Raw genomic sequence first — 15,433 nt, 5'->3', positions numbered from 1 at the left:
TGTGTGTAGTTCACACGGGGGGCAGTCTGTGGATGACTCCACTTCCGCTGGCCCTGATGAACTCCGGAGGTGTGATCCATCACCTCTGTTTTTATTTATCTATTATGACCATCCACCACCTTTGCTGCCCTTCCCCCCCCGCCTCTAACAAGCAGCCCTTCTCACGTCGTCAGTGGTCTGCACGCTGACCCCTCTCCTCCTCTGTGACTCCCACACCACCTCCTCCTGTGGTCCCCCCACCACCACCACAACCCCCTTTCTCTTCTGTATGACCACAGCCTTTGTTTGTGGAGGCAAGCATCTGAGGAATGTGTTGTGATTGCGCAGGCCTTGAAAACACAGATGTTCCCTTTGTGGTTTGGACTTTAGAAAGTTAGTGTCATTCACAAGACACATCACACACAATACATCATCTCTGTCGCAGGTTATGAATCCATTGACTCGATTATTATAAACTTTGCCACGTGACAGAAGCCATATTGTGCCCTTATGTAGGGCTGGGCGATATATCGAGATTTTAATATATATCGATATATTTTCAAACACGATATGGTACGAGACAATATCGTTTATATCGATTTAAATTTTTTTTTATTTTATTTTTTTTACATTTTTTTTTTAATGATTTTGATATAGCTTATTTTGTGACAAATTGACTTGAATGTTTTATTTGAGATTTGCACAAATGTTTTGTTATTTGCACAACTGTCAACCTCAGTGGAAAAGTCTGCCTGTTACTGTCTACATTGTATTAATTGCACAGTGTATTTTAATTTAATTGTTATGCAGGAAAGGGATATTTGTTTTATTTTATTCAAGAAGCATTTTTATTCTATATATGCAGGCAGTTTATTTTTATTTCATTTGTTTTATACATTTTGATATTGTGCAGACCTCTGTTAATAAAGGAACCTTTGTGACATTTGGCACGAGGCTTTGTATTAAAACTGACTGTTTTTTTAAGGGTTTGCCTCAGAAAATAATGAAGCTAACAGAGATGCTAACGGAGATGCTATGCTATAATGCTTTGGGGGAAACCCCAATTAAGGCACAGAAAAAATATCGAGATATATATCGAGTATCGCCATTCAGCTAGAAAATATCGAGATATGACTTTTGGTCCATATCGCCCAGCCCTACCCTTATGCAAGAATTTCTCAATTATTCCACATTTTCAGCCAACTGCTGTCACTTTCCTCATCCATTCCCCCCATCCCCGTCGCCTTCACCGTGCCAGTATGGCACCAGCAGGCCTGCTACGATAAACTAAATCTGCCTCTAAAGCCATCAATCATTAAAACGCCAGACAGAATATAATCTACTTATACGCTTCTTCATCTGTTTGTGTGGAGGTTATCCCCTAATATCCTCTGCCTAGTGAAATCCAGGTTGAGAGGAGTGTTAGGGAGAAAACACACGCAGACAAATTGTCTGGTTTGAGAGTCGTTATTTTTTAATTCAAGGAAACCGGGGTAAAAATATAATATCATGTATTATTATAAAAAGAGACATGGATCTTTGTGTAATGACAAGCCCATCGGCTTCTATATAAAAGGGGATTCAACATCTCTCTCTGCGATTTCATTGGACCTATTTTGCTTTTATACAACTGCTTTCCTCATTGTTCGTGTTTGTCACGCTCGTCCATGCTTCAGTGTCGTATTGCTACAGACATTTTACTCTTTCTCTTGTCATACCCTGAACAGTTTTAGACTTATACTTGTTTTTTTTTGCAGCGGCTGAAGAATGAGATAGCAGAAGTGACCAGTGAGATTGAGAACCTGGATTCCACTGAGGAGAGGTAAGAAAGAAAAAAAAAAGAAAAAAAAGCACCTGACTTCCCTCCATTGTCGCACATTTCCCGGCCCGTTTTGCCTAAGTTGCCTCGTTGCTTCTCCTTCTATTAACTTAGCAAAATGAAGCTGTCAATTATTCATGTTTGATGGCCGGGCCGGGCCTTCCATCACACCAAATACCCTACCCAAATTGGCTTTGCTTTTAAGGCATTTTAAATGTTTCATCAGGCACACCCCCTTGATGGTAGGCCTCATTGAATAATGCAGTGGGTGTTCAGACAGAAGCAGACAATAGATGGTCTCAGGAGATGGACAGCTTGGGTTTGGCCTACTGGAGTGATTAGAGATCCTATCGGCAACTGGAAATATCTGAACCACTCTTTTGCATGCATGTGAAACCCATTAAAGATCAGGGTACCCCATACTTCCATCGTATCCACCTATTACACATTTTGTTTGTTAACACTATTCAAATGGGTATTGGCCTTTTGCAGACTAAAATCAAAGGGGATTTTTATGCCAGTGAATCGGTAGGGGAAGATGATGTTTGACATCTTGTCAACCGGGAACAGAGACGTAACCATGGCGATGGCAGACTTCAGGGGTGCACTTTGACCCCTGAATTATTCAAACCCCGAGAAATGAGACATTCCCATGTGCGGCTTAACCTCTTTACATGTCACTTTATGAACACCTTGTCATCACAGTAACACCAGCCCTGCCAAGAAATGATAATGCTGAGGACGACACTTAAGCTGAAGACATTTACTGTGGTGGGCTGAATAAATCACACGGTGGTCCATTGTCAATATGTGACTTGTATGAAATTAGGTGATTGCTTCCTTGCCTTTTGTTTGGCTTTGTATTGTATAATAGGATGGCAATTCTGTTAGCAGTGTTATATTTTCAATATAATTTAAATAGTAATAAAAGTAACCCCTTTAAAGTAGGTGTTGAATCTGCAAATAGTAAACGATATAGTCTTGACAGTTTTATGCATCATAAGCCATCTTCTGACATGTGATCAACCAATTAAAAATGATTCCTAATAGATCATTTACATTCCTGTAAAGCAGCCAGAGGTGGGTAGAGTAGGCAAAAATTGTACTCAAGTAAAAGTACTGTTACTTCAGAATAATATGACTCAAGTAGAAGTAAAAAGTAGTCATCCAAATAATTACTTGAGTAAAAGTAAAAAAAGTACTTGGTGAAAAAACTACTCAAGTACTGAGTAACTGTTGAGTAACGTCTGATTTATTTTTTTAACACAACCATTCAAACAGACAAAAGTACAAAATAATCATCTTCAGTCAAATTAAATCAATAAAATAATAAAATAAATTAAAATTAATAAAAAAATAAAAAAATGCTTAAATTAAAATAATCTTAAAGTAAATTCAAGTACTTTAATAAATAATAAAATAAATAAAATAATAACAGAATAAAATAATACATTAAGCACAAGTAGCACAAAATGTCAAGCCTTTGTACTTTTCTTTTTTAACCAGGCAGAACTAGAACAAACATGAACTCATGGAAACTCTGTGTGTGTTTGAGTCTGTGTAAATGTGACAAAACATGCAAAAACAAACATTTTTCCCAAAGAATCACTCAGTGATGTCATGAGATTGACGGGTACACGAATAAAAGGGATAAAAGAAAAGTAACAGCTCAACGTAGCCTAATGTAGCGGAGTAAGAGAAACAGTTTCTTCTTCACAAATCTACTCAAGTAAAAGTAAAAAGTATAGTGATTCAAAACTACTCCTAAAAGTTCAAAATTTCCCAAAACTTACTCAAGTAAATGTAACGGAGTAAATGTAACTCGTTACTACCCAGTTCTGAAAGCAGCTAAGCTTTCATCTCAGCATCAAATCAACAAGTAAACAAAACATTATAGAAATATATGTTTTCTGTATGCAACATTGCAGTGAACTCCCATAGCACCACCTTAAACTGATTCAATCCTCGTTTGCAACTAAGAGAGCTCTGACCAATCTAATTGTGGAGAAAGAATAAGCATCCCAGATTGTGTGGCCTTGAGATGTTGGTGATGACCCCACAACCCACAGGAGTCGCTGCGGGTTGGTATGTGTTGGGTTTTTAGCCAGGTGAACGCCTCAGAATCTTGGTCGCACTATGTTGAGGAAGAGGGAAAGTGTCAAAGTAGCATCTCTGTGAGTTAAAGGCTTTCTCAGCAAAACTTTACATCGTAATAAGATGAGCAGTGACACTTCGGCTGTCTGTAGTTTGGTGTGCAACAACTAACGCTGTGTATTCTCATTCTTCAGGAAAAATATGCAAAGGAATAAACAGGTGGCCATGGGCCGTAAGAAATTTAACATGGACCCCAAAAAGGTATGTGGAATCCTCACTTTAAAAATGTTTTATTTTATTTTAAAGATGTTGTGGTAAGCAGGATGTAACTCTGGGTTCTTGTCTCATCCTCAGGGGATCCAGTTCCTGATAGAAAACGAGTTGCTGAAGAATACCAGTGACGACATTGCTCAATACCTCTACAAAGGCGAGGGCCTCAACAAAACAGCCATCGGAGATTACCTCGGAGAGAGGTCAGTCAGGACAACGGCTTTTTTGTTTCGTTTTTTTCTCCCCACTGTCTAACTCTTTTATGCTCTGAGCGTTGATTCACCAGAACTCAACCATGTGACTGATTTTTTTTTTTTTTTAAAACATGAAACGAAAGAGTACATACTTTCCCCGTTGCTTTGTTTCCTCTTAGTCAGACACACACCCATCCTTTCCCAAACACTGATTATTGGTTCCACATTTAAATTATCCTCTCAAGACGATGACCATTACTCAGCAGGCTCCATCTGTCTTTGATTATCTACTCCTTCAAAAGTCGCGTGACCAGAAGGACTCACGACGTGGGAATGCATGTGTTGCAAAGCAATTAAGGATGTCGCTGTAGAGAAGAGACCATTCCTGTTTGAGCGAACGTGTAATGCAGCAAAGACTGAGCTCAGGGTCTTTCAGGGGTTTGCGCTGGTCTTCTATGAGCTTAGACCAGGGGTCGGCAACCCAAAATGTTGAAAGAGCCGTATTGGACCAAAAACACAAAAAATAAATATGTCTGGAGCCGCAAAAAATGAAAAGTCTCGTATAAGCCTTAGAATGAAGACAACACAGGCTGCATGTATCTAAATTAGTTAGAACTTGGGGGAGATTTTTTTTTCATTATGTGCTTCGAGAAAAAAGTCAAAATTTCGTGAAAAAAGTCAAAATGTCGAGAAAAAAGTAAAAATTTCGAGAAAAAACTTGAAATGTCGAGATTAAAAAGGAAAGGAAAAAGGAAGAAAAAAAGAGAGAAAAAAGGAAAAAAAGAAGAGAAAAAAGAAAAAAATAAGAAAAAAAAAAGAAAAAAAGGAAAAAAAAGGTCAAACATTTTTGTAAAAGCTCCAGGGAGCCACTAGGGCGGCACTAAAGAGCCGCATGCGGCTCTAGAGCCGCGGGTTGCCGACCCCTGGCTTAGACCCAGAAATGGAGTTGATGGATGTTCTCTGCTGGGTTTTCTATCAAGCTTTCTGGGAGCGTCTGGAAGCAGGAGGGCATCAATGAGAGGGTGCCTGGGACACCGTGGTCATTTGTCCACTGAAAATGGTGGTGACTGGATATAACTGTAAGCTCCAAGGAGCCTTTTCATGATCCCAGCGGAGAGATCATTTACTCTGAAGGACTTAAAGGTCGGGGATGATGTCATGATCTAGATTACATGATAACTTTACGGGGGTGGGGGGGGTGTACGCTCTCCTCTGCTGGGTGTGACACCCGTTGTATCACATCCCTCTGAAGTCCATTTGAGCCTGATTAAAAAACCTGAGACGTCCCCAGACACCTTTCGGGTGGTTCCTCTGATATCTGCACTTTTCACAACGGAGTCATAGATTTAACCATTTTATCTGTTTGGTTTTTATATCTTTTTTCCATTTTTGTGGATACATTTTCCTTGTTTTGTTTCCCTTAGAGATGACTTTAACATCCAAGTCCTGCATGCCTTTGTGGAGCTTCATGAGTTCACAGACCTCAACCTTGTGCAAGCCCTGAGGTAAGACGTCATCCTTGAATCTCTTGGGCTAGAACTTCATAACTCCCTTTTCCAGTAAATCATATGTGATCAAGTCAGCTTTCAAGAGTCGCCTCATTTGCAGTTTGCGAGGATGCAGCTGTCAGTTTCAGCCTCATAACTTAAAAAAGTTCAGCCTCTTCACAGTGGAAGTGAGACTGTTGCGGACTGTAAAGTTGTGTCCCTTGACAGGCAATTCCTCTGGAGTTTTCGACTGCCGGGAGAAGCCCAGAAGATCGACCGCATGATGGAAGCCTTTGCTCAGCGCTACTGCCAATGCAACCCTGGGGTTTTCCAGTCCACAGGTGCCACCATCACGACACAGCGCTGCACATTTCTGTGCGGCCAAAACTGTCTGGCCAGTTGAAACAAATACAATGAATGAACTTCCGCTTTATTTAGACAATGTGGCTTCCATAGAAGGGAACTGTATTTGTATAAAGTGGGTCTGTGTGCCCTTTTGCTGTATTTGGCATCTGTTAATGTATTTGGACAGCACTCACTTGAGAGTCTATATGTGGAAAAACCCTGAAAGATGACCAATTTTTACTCAGTTAGGTGGTACTTCATGAACAAAAGCACCCTTTAAACATCGTTTTTCACGTTGCACTCGGATCTAATGGCAAGTCAATGAAAGTTGTGTCTAAGCCGCGTTATTTAGCAGACGCAGAGTCTACTCGGTGTCTGGCTTTTGGAAAATGATGCTCTTTGCAGACAGACTCTTACATGGGTGCAGATGGGTATGAATATTGCATAGGGCTTTTCAGGCCTAACGGTCCTCATAAAGTGCTGCTGTGTCAGCTGTGAGCTTTCCGTGGTATCTCCAAGCTAATGCATGCACTCACACACGCACACAGAAATAAACATTCATACTTAATTGGTCAGGTGCAATCTGCCCACTCTTGTCAAACGAGGCTAGATGTACAATATTTGTTAAATTGTGCTTCAACGTGGCTCGAAAAGGATTTGGATTTTATATTTAAATGCTTTAAGCACTGGCACAGTCTTTATGACATGTAAATCTTATTCTGTTTTTGTTACAGACACCTGTTACATCCTGTCATTTGCCATCATCATGCTCAACACCAGCCTCCACAATCCAAATGTGAAAGACAAACCAACGGTGGAGCGCTTCATCTCCATGAACAGAGGCATCAACGATGGGGGAGACTTGCCCGAAGACCTGCTCAGGGTGAGTAGCACTTCCAAACTCTGCTTCTGGAGGCCTTCTCTGTTTGTTTACTTTCAAAAATGCTTCATATTCCTCTCTTACCTTTGCCCTTTATAGAATTTGTATGACAGCATCAAGAATGAACCTTTCAAAATTCCTGAAGATGACGGAAACGATCTCACACACACTTTCTTCAACCCAGACAGAGAGGGATGGCTGCTTAAACTGGGTGAGTGACAGTATCTCGTCTATTTAGACTTAATCGGTCCCACACAGTGGTAATAACATTGTTATTACAATAATTTCTCCCATTGAAGACTTTATATCTGTATTGCAGCACATGACGGCGGATAACAGGTGTCTTCCTTCCCGGAGGTCAATAGCCTGTGAAAGTGTTAGCGTGTGTGTTGTGCATGTGTGAATAGGTGTGTGCGGAGTGGATATGAGACATCTGAAGACGCCTCTGTCTGCTTTAATGTATTATAAATGTGTCTTGAAAACAGACAACCACATGTGGAGCCAGTTGAATAATTTATTTATACACTCGCCTGCACGCTTGCACACAAATACTGACTGGAAACTTGTGAGTCAAGTCAGGTACCATCTTAAGCAGCAAGTTTAGTCTTTGATTTGGTTTTCAATGGTAAAAACTTCCAGATGGACAAAGTTTTAGTTATAAACAGTGTTAAGTTTGGCTTTTATTGTTTTTTGTTTTTTTTTAACTTAGCAGCACTTCTAGGCTGCCTCAGCCTTGGCATTTCTCTCATGTTTAAATCATCTAATCTTTGAACACACGCAAGTACGAACTTGTTTGATTAGAAAATGTTCCACAGGACTCCAACCAGCTCAAAAACTCAACAACAAAGAAGCACAACCTTGGATACCCCAACGCTTTAAATTTTGTTTCCTCTGAGATTTCTCTCTGTTGTACAGATTCACAGTGAATTTGAAAACATGAATTAGTCAAGGTGAATAAAACCTTCGAACCACTGTGAATCTATCCAGCAGCCTGTACGAAGGAAGCGAAACATTACTTTACTCTTTCTCCAGATCTGAGAGAAGCAATCATGGTGGAAGGTCAATTAACCTTTATAACAGAAATGGATCAAAGTGGAGGCGATCTTTCATGTAGTGCTTTACATCCACTTTCACAAGTCCACGTTGAGTAGGGCTCCCTCTGGTGGACTGACATGAACATGTCCATGTGAAAGCTGTTGAGCAGTACATCAAAGCCTCACTGGAAGCAGATTAAAAAGGTCTGTGGTGCTGTAATTCTTTATCATTTAATTTGATTTATGTTTTCTTTCCTCTTCGTTTGTTTGTTTGTTCCCATGATTTTGGCTGTTGTCTTTCCTCAGGAGGTATGTACACCTGCTCTTCCCCAACGCTAGTCCATCTCTCAGGTGCTTCTGGTGGTCTGCCATGCTCTTGTTCTCTTCCTCATATATTTTATTTTGAAATTCTTTTTTTGGCTTGTAGGTTTTTCTTTTGTCTCTTCATTGACTCATTTGAACTTCAGATGTTTGTCTCTTCAGTGTCTCATTGAGCTGGTGGTTCGTCCCCACTTTTTTTGATGTTTGTCGGGCGGTCGCCGGGTGCATTTGCCGCCCGGTGGGCTCGACGCTTTGTGACCGCTCAGCCGAGCAGCTTAGCCTTTTTTCTCTGTTATGCTCTGGTGGTCACTCTCTTTAATCTCCTATTTTGTTTTTTTGGAAGCTGCATTATAGCTTTTCCATTCAACGAGCGCAACAGTGGACTTTTCTATTTGAATTGATCCTGAGCCAGTTAAGGATTGGATAGTTGCTGTTGCATGGAAAGGATATGGTGCACCTTTTCACAAGCGTAGCTCTGCTCCTTATCTCATGCTAGAAATGGATCTGACGAGTGACAGTGTGGCCTGTTGTGCTGGACTGGAATGGATCAAAACTGTGGGAGAGAAGCGCGGCCAGAGGAGCTTTTCCAAAACAGATTTGTTTATTGCGTTTGGATGTTTAATGAATTCTTTACACGTCAAGTAGACGCCATCAGGGAATGTTTTACACTAAATGTAAAACATATCAGCTGAAAAAGAATTCAACTAGAAAACAACTTCTAAATCATCACAATCACTTTGTTCCCAAAGAACAAAGCCATGAACATTTAGATATGATTTATAAGAGTGTTGTACCGGCCTCGGCTCGCCCATCCTCCCACAGTCCAGTCTTGCATGGGGGAGTCCGTCCACTCAGCTCCAGTCCGACCCAGCACCGTCCACACACCCCTGCAACAATCTGCTGGGACGTGTCGCCACGTCCCACACATTATTGCACGGGAACCTTCTTTTTTCTGTGTGACAGGAACCGACTTGTCCGATTTTAAACCAATCACAACCTTGAGAACCAGCCCAATCAAGTCCTCGGTTGTCAGCTGTGTGATTCTGCCATGCCATCTGTGTTTTCTGTTAGTCTGCTTCTGTTTTTCTATTGCAACGCGCTGACGAGTGGAGGCCCGGTGGACAGCCGCAGATCTCCATCTCTGTCAGTTGTCCATGGTGTCTGTAGATACTAAGCGTAGAAGGAAGAACTGACTTATCACGATGTCTGTGACATGGCGAAGTATCATATACAGCATCGCTGCTGTTATATGATGATATAAGTGTGTTCTACATGTCTGTGCAGAAACGTCTCCTAAAATGGTGGAAAAGAGGGTTTCACACTGTAACTTTTTACTAACATTGGTGGTGGGACAGTCTCGTCTAGACGAGGATTATATCTGTGTGCTGTGATCAGAGAGGTAGCCCCTTCCAGCTAAGTGGACACAGCTTATATCTGAGAAACTACATACCCAAGCCCAAACAGGAAATTCAAGTCTGAGATGCCTTCGGAGAAGCTGAGCATTGCTCCCGGCCCGAGCTTCCCGTCTCAGTCCGTTGGCATCCCATCCTCGCAGAGTTAATCTGCGATCAGGTTTCCACTTACGCAGGACGTGTGGGTGACAACGGAGCTAAGATGTCAACCAGAGATCAGCGAACTCTGAGTTAGGGCTGGGCGATATGGACCACAAGTCATATCTCGATATTTTCTAGCTAAATGGCGATACTCGATATATATCTCGATGTTTTTTCTGTGCCTTAATTGGGGTTTCCCCCAAAGCATTATAGCATAGCATCTCTGTTAGCTTCATTTTTTTCTGAGGCAAACCCTTAAAAAAACAGTCAGTTTTAATACAAAGCCTCGTGCCAAATGTCACACAGGAACCTTTGTTAACAGAGGTCTGCACAATATCAAAATGTATAAAACAAATGAAATAAAAATAAACTGCCTGCATATATAGAATAAAAATGCTTCTTGAATAAAATAAAACAAATATCCCTTTCCTGCATAACAATTAAATTAAAATACACTGTGCAATTAATACAATGTAGACAGTAACAGGCAGACTTTTCCACTGAGGTTGACAGTTGTGCAAATAACAAAACATTTGTGCAAATCTCAAATAAAACATTCAAGTCAATTTGTCACAAAATAAGCTATATCAAAATCATTAAAAAAAAAGTAAAAAAAAATAAATAAATTTAAAAATCGATATAAACGATATTGTCTCGTACCATATCGTGTTTGAAAATATATCGATATATATTAAAATCTCGATATATCGCCCAGCCCTACTCTGAGTTAACCAAAGAGCCCCGAGTGGGTGTGACACGGGCCAGATCTTAGTCATCACTCACTCCACACGTTCCCCATTCAAATCTTGTATATTAAACTACATTTATGGACTTCTTCAAATAATGTAATTTATTTGGTTCATTAAGTTCAGTGAGATTTGTAAACTTCATATCGATCCCAGCTTTTTCAGGCGTATCCCTCTGAGTCAGCAAACAAGGGAAGAGAAATGAGGCCAAGTGGGGAGGCTTGCCAGCTTCCAGACACATTCAAGAGATGTAGCTTCATTGTATAATATCCTCATTATCTACTTCGGGTAATGCTCAAAATATGTGGAATTTGGTTTTTAATGGCCATCTCCGGGTGTTGGAATGGAGCTGGGAAAACAGAAAAAAGTGAATATAGTTATAGAGTCAAGACGTTATGTGGTGATGGGGAGTGCACAAGGGTGAAAACTGCTTTGGATAGTCTTCTGGAGCCTTCATCTGTCTGTCTGCCCATACATCTGTCTGCCTGTCTGCTGCTCGACCCGGTGTTTTGGTGCGTGTTTCCTCTCTCATCGCCTCGTTCCCTTGTTGAGCCTCTGAACTCGGCTGTTTACTCCACAGGAGGACGAGTTAAAACGTGGAAGAGGAGATGGTTCATCCTTACAGACAACTGTCTTTACTACTTTGAGTACACCACAGTGAGTACTTATTTTTATTTTTTTTTTCAACCCAGCTGAATTGTGTTGAAGCAGGATGGTCATTGGCACATTTTCACGCTTGTCCAGGACAAAGAGCCCCGAGGAATCATCCCGTTGGAGAATTTAAGCATCAGGGAAGTGGAGGATAAGAAGCCAGTGAGTAGTACAGCTCCCCCCACTGGTCAAACCTGAGATTTAGTTTTCCTTTCAGAAATTGTTCTTCCAGTTGTTCCTAACCTCAATCTGTTTAACACCTGCAGAACTGCTTCGAGCTTTTCATCCCTGACAATAAGGACCAGGTCATCAAAGCCTGCAAAACGGAGGCTGACGGACGCGTCGTCGAGGGCAACCACACCTTCTACCGTATCTCTGCCCCCACTGCTGAGGAAAAAGACGAATGGATGAACAGCATCAAGTAATTTAGTTTCTCTTAATCTATAAACCAGTCATGATACAGTTTGTTTATTTGAACGTAAGGTTTCCAGGCGGAGATGGTTAGATGGTTTTAAATGATGAGATTGTGTCAACCCTCAAGCTAAAATCATAAATGCAACATTTTCACAAATTAGCACCATTAAACACGAACCAGAAAGGCTTTTAGAGCTAGCCTCAGGGAAGATTATTGCTGCGTTACAGCACCACCAAGGAAAACCTAAAGAGCAACTTATCAACCTCCAGAAAAATCAATGATATTGTTCCAATTATGTCCTAGTGGAAGGTACTGTAGTGGTGTGATTTTACTATTTGGACCAGCTGCAGGGACAAAGAGAAAGTTGCAGCGAGGTAAATGTGGATCAATTCACTTCCACCTCTGAGGCAGCAAACAGAACAACGGATACGGAAACGTTTACTGTGGACGTTTGATTCTTCTAGAAACATAATGGCTGTTTATGAGTGAACTAATCACCCCTGTCAGTATCGTTTCCCTCCATAAATTACTCCTCCACTTCCCAAAACGAGTGGATATATGTCAATTGCCTGAATGACCACCTTCTTTAAGGTCAATTTCTGGCGTTTCATCGTATATCCGTATTTTTTATTTTTTTTTAACATGTTTCTTTATTGGGTAATCCATGGAAATTATATTACACAATAAACATTTCTTTTAAAGGGTTCGACAGAATACCCCGTTTTATATTTTACCATACACACTCAAAAAAAAAAAAAAAAAAAAAAATAACTAATTAAAATTAAAAAAAAATAAATAAATAAAATAAATAAGGACACAAAACTTAACATAACAAACACCCCAAAACACACACACTGCAAAATACGTAATTATAAAAAGGTCCCAAAGTAAGTACCGATTACCAATCAAACTCTGACTGAAGACAATAATAATAGGAAAAATAAAGTAATAAACTAAAATACAGGACACGCAAAACAGCAGCAACAAAAAAAAAAAAAAAAATTAAAAAAAATTAATAAAACAAAATAAGATAAATAAATAAAAATTAAAATAAACTGACATAAGAGGAACCCTAAAAAAAAATGAGACATGGTTAGCAATATCATACTTCTCTGTAATTAAGTTCAATCAGATTAAATTCATCTTCCAAGGATGCCAAAGAATTAACAAAAGAAAGAATAGGTTCCCAAATATAAGAAAACTTATCAAAGCAACCCCTAATACCGTATTTAATTTTCTCTAAATATAAAAATGAAATCAGGTATATTTCCGTAAAGAAAGCAATTTGGAGTCAGTTGCAAAGTTGCAATAAAGCATCTTAAAATGATTTGCCGTTATCAAAAAAAAGGCTGTAGTTTTTTTGATTTATATATGTAAAATAGTTTGTCTGGAGTACTTCTGAGTTCTATATCTTTCATGGACATTTTTCTTTTGCATCTTTGTCAACAGAGCTGCCATCAGCAGGGACCCCTTTTACGAGATGCTGGCGACCAGGAAGAAGAAGGTTTCATCCATGAAGAGGAACTAAAGCTGCTTATCTCTCCTAACGTTGCACTTGACAGAGCAGAGGGCCCGGGACTCTGCTCGGCCCACCTGGGCCGGCCCTCGGGCCGCGGCGGAGCTCCACCTCAGACCTCTCCGGGGGATTCCTCAACGATGCATCCCAGGACTGGCTTTGGGACTCTGCAGGCCAGATGAACAGGAAGCATGCTGGGGCTTTAGATAAGAGTCAGGGTTAAAGCCTTCTCTAACCTCCTCTGAATGTCTCTCTCTTCCTCTCTCACAGCTTTGTATGTTCTCTCTGTCTCAGGCGGAAAGGGGATCTTGCTGTTTAACTCAGCAAAATCCCCTTTTGAAGATGCTTTAAAAACAGTCCCTATATACTGTATGTTGTAGACGAACAATGTGCACACGCTCATGCAGCCCCAGTTTGCACATGTTATTTTAACTCAGCAGGTCTGAAAAAGTGTGGCACACCGACCAAAAATTCCTCACTGTCTGAAAGAAAAGCAAAGAGCTTTTATTGATGTGCTTTGTTTTTTGTTTTTTATTGTTAACAGCTTTTATTGTGGATTAAAATGGTCTTTCAGCGGGAGACCATTGTGGGAGGTATGGTTGGAATAATCAGCCAACGGTTTTTATAGAGGACATTTCTGTCACAAAGAGTTGCCGCTCAGGAGATTGCTAAAACGGATGCTCAGAAACGTCTTTTTGCTACATAGCAGTCATGCAAAGAGCAAAGTGCTCAACTGGACCGGACAGTTTTTTTTGTAAATGTGAATCTGCAGTGATGGTGTGAGCTTGTCTGGAGACGGACTCCGCGGTGGTCCAACGCGCATCATTCATTGAAAAACATTGTCCCAGGGATGCAGAAAAAGAATGGCGGTCTCTATCGGCGTATCATCTACGATGTCTCCAAAACTTTTCCCTGCCCCCCCCTACTTTCCTCTCCTCTGCCTCAAATGCAACATCCTTCACGATTACTGTATCATAGAAAAGTAATTTAAATGTCAAGACAACTTACTTTACTGCTGCACAGTGCCTGGTGCCGTACTGTAGATAAAGTGTGATGAGCATTGCTGCTGGTTAGCAAGTGTGATTGCATAGATTGTGTTTATGGTTTTTATTTTTGATTTTTCTGCTTCTTAAACTCATGTTCTTTGTAGTGACTTTTTTGAAAGGGTAAAATCAAACACATGTCAACCTCACTGTTCATTGTACAATACTTTGCGCTTCAAGTTGTTTATGTTTAACATAAATAATGTTCATATGTTGTTGGGGGGGGTGTAAAAAGACCGTCGCCTGCAAAAAAACAAACAAACAATGGGTTGTCCCTCATCTCAGGATGTTTAAACAATGAACAACTCCTTTTTGTACCAGGAATGTACTGTGGTGAAGAAAGAGAGGACTGGACAGCTGACTGGTCACGTTGCAACCGTGACACTTCAGCAAAAGCAAAACTTGTGCCGTTGGTACATTTTTACAGATACAGTCTTAAGTTGTTTTCCCTTCCTTTTTCTATTATTCTTGTCATATCGGTCTCCGCTGGCCACGATCTTCGCTCCCTGTCAGCTCTGCTTCCGGCTTCTCTTCCTCTCTGCGCCCTGCTCACAGAGAATTAAGTAAGAATGATTAGCAGTCACACATTTTGACAGTATTTGTTTATTTATGGAAGTTGTACATATTTAAATGTATAGTGGGTATTTTGTCCTCTTTTATTTTTTATTAGTTTTTCCACTTTAATTTGTTATTCAGTTACAATCTTTAATTTCAGATTTCTATCAATGCCATTTAATCACTTTGAAATAAAACCTCATTTGTCTCAAAGCTGACTTTTATTGAATTTGTTTCCACAGTTTTATTGAAGTGCAGTTTTAAAAACGGTCCAGTAGGTGGCGGTATGTGGCCAAGACATTAATCTGACAAGACAATGTAGCAACAAACATTGAGTTAATTTTCCCCCCCCTTCCCTCTTCTTTCACTTGGTTAATTACACAATTATTTTCAAATCAATCCCATATTAGGGATTTGGAGATTTTTTCCTTGCCACTGTTTGGCTTTAGGTTTTTCTCCTACAGGAGTTTTTACCTGCCATTGTTTATACTAATTGCTCGGGGGTTTATGTCCTAGGTCTCAGAGAAGCGG

General features: G+C 40.3%; 1 protein-coding gene across 3 annotated transcripts in view; it reads left to right on the top strand.

The window, feature by feature from the left end:
• cyth1a (cytohesin 1a) overlaps nt 1-15,115 on the top strand; it is a 50,759-nt gene extending 35,644 nt beyond the window's left edge. For all 3 annotated transcript variants that reach the window (XM_061712510.1, XM_061712508.1, XM_061712509.1), the window contains exons 3-13: nt 1,737-1,801; nt 4,087-4,153; nt 4,247-4,365; nt 5,781-5,861; nt 6,072-6,184; nt 6,923-7,071; nt 7,168-7,279; nt 11,303-11,379; nt 11,467-11,535; nt 11,640-11,794; nt 13,238-15,115. In XM_061712510.1, coding sequence (XP_061568494.1) covers nt 1,737-1,801; nt 4,087-4,153; nt 4,247-4,365; nt 5,781-5,861; nt 6,072-6,184; nt 6,923-7,071; nt 7,168-7,279; nt 11,303-11,379; nt 11,467-11,535; nt 11,640-11,794; nt 13,238-13,316 — 1,086 coding nt within the window. In that variant the 3' untranslated portion in view covers nt 13,317-15,115. The remainder of the gene's footprint in view (nt 1-1,736; nt 1,802-4,086; nt 4,154-4,246; nt 4,366-5,780; nt 5,862-6,071; nt 6,185-6,922; nt 7,072-7,167; nt 7,280-11,302; nt 11,380-11,466; nt 11,536-11,639; nt 11,795-13,237) is intronic.
• The last annotated feature ends 318 nt before the right edge of the window (nt 15,116-15,433 follow it).

The sequence above is a fragment of the Cololabis saira genome, chromosome 21 (genome assembly GCF_033807715.1).
Source record: "Cololabis saira isolate AMF1-May2022 chromosome 21, fColSai1.1, whole genome shotgun sequence".
Lineage (NCBI taxonomy): Eukaryota > Metazoa > Chordata > Actinopteri > Beloniformes > Belonidae > Cololabis > Cololabis saira.
Note: the sequence above shows the minus strand (reverse complement) of the source record. Positions and strands in the feature narration are given on the sequence as shown.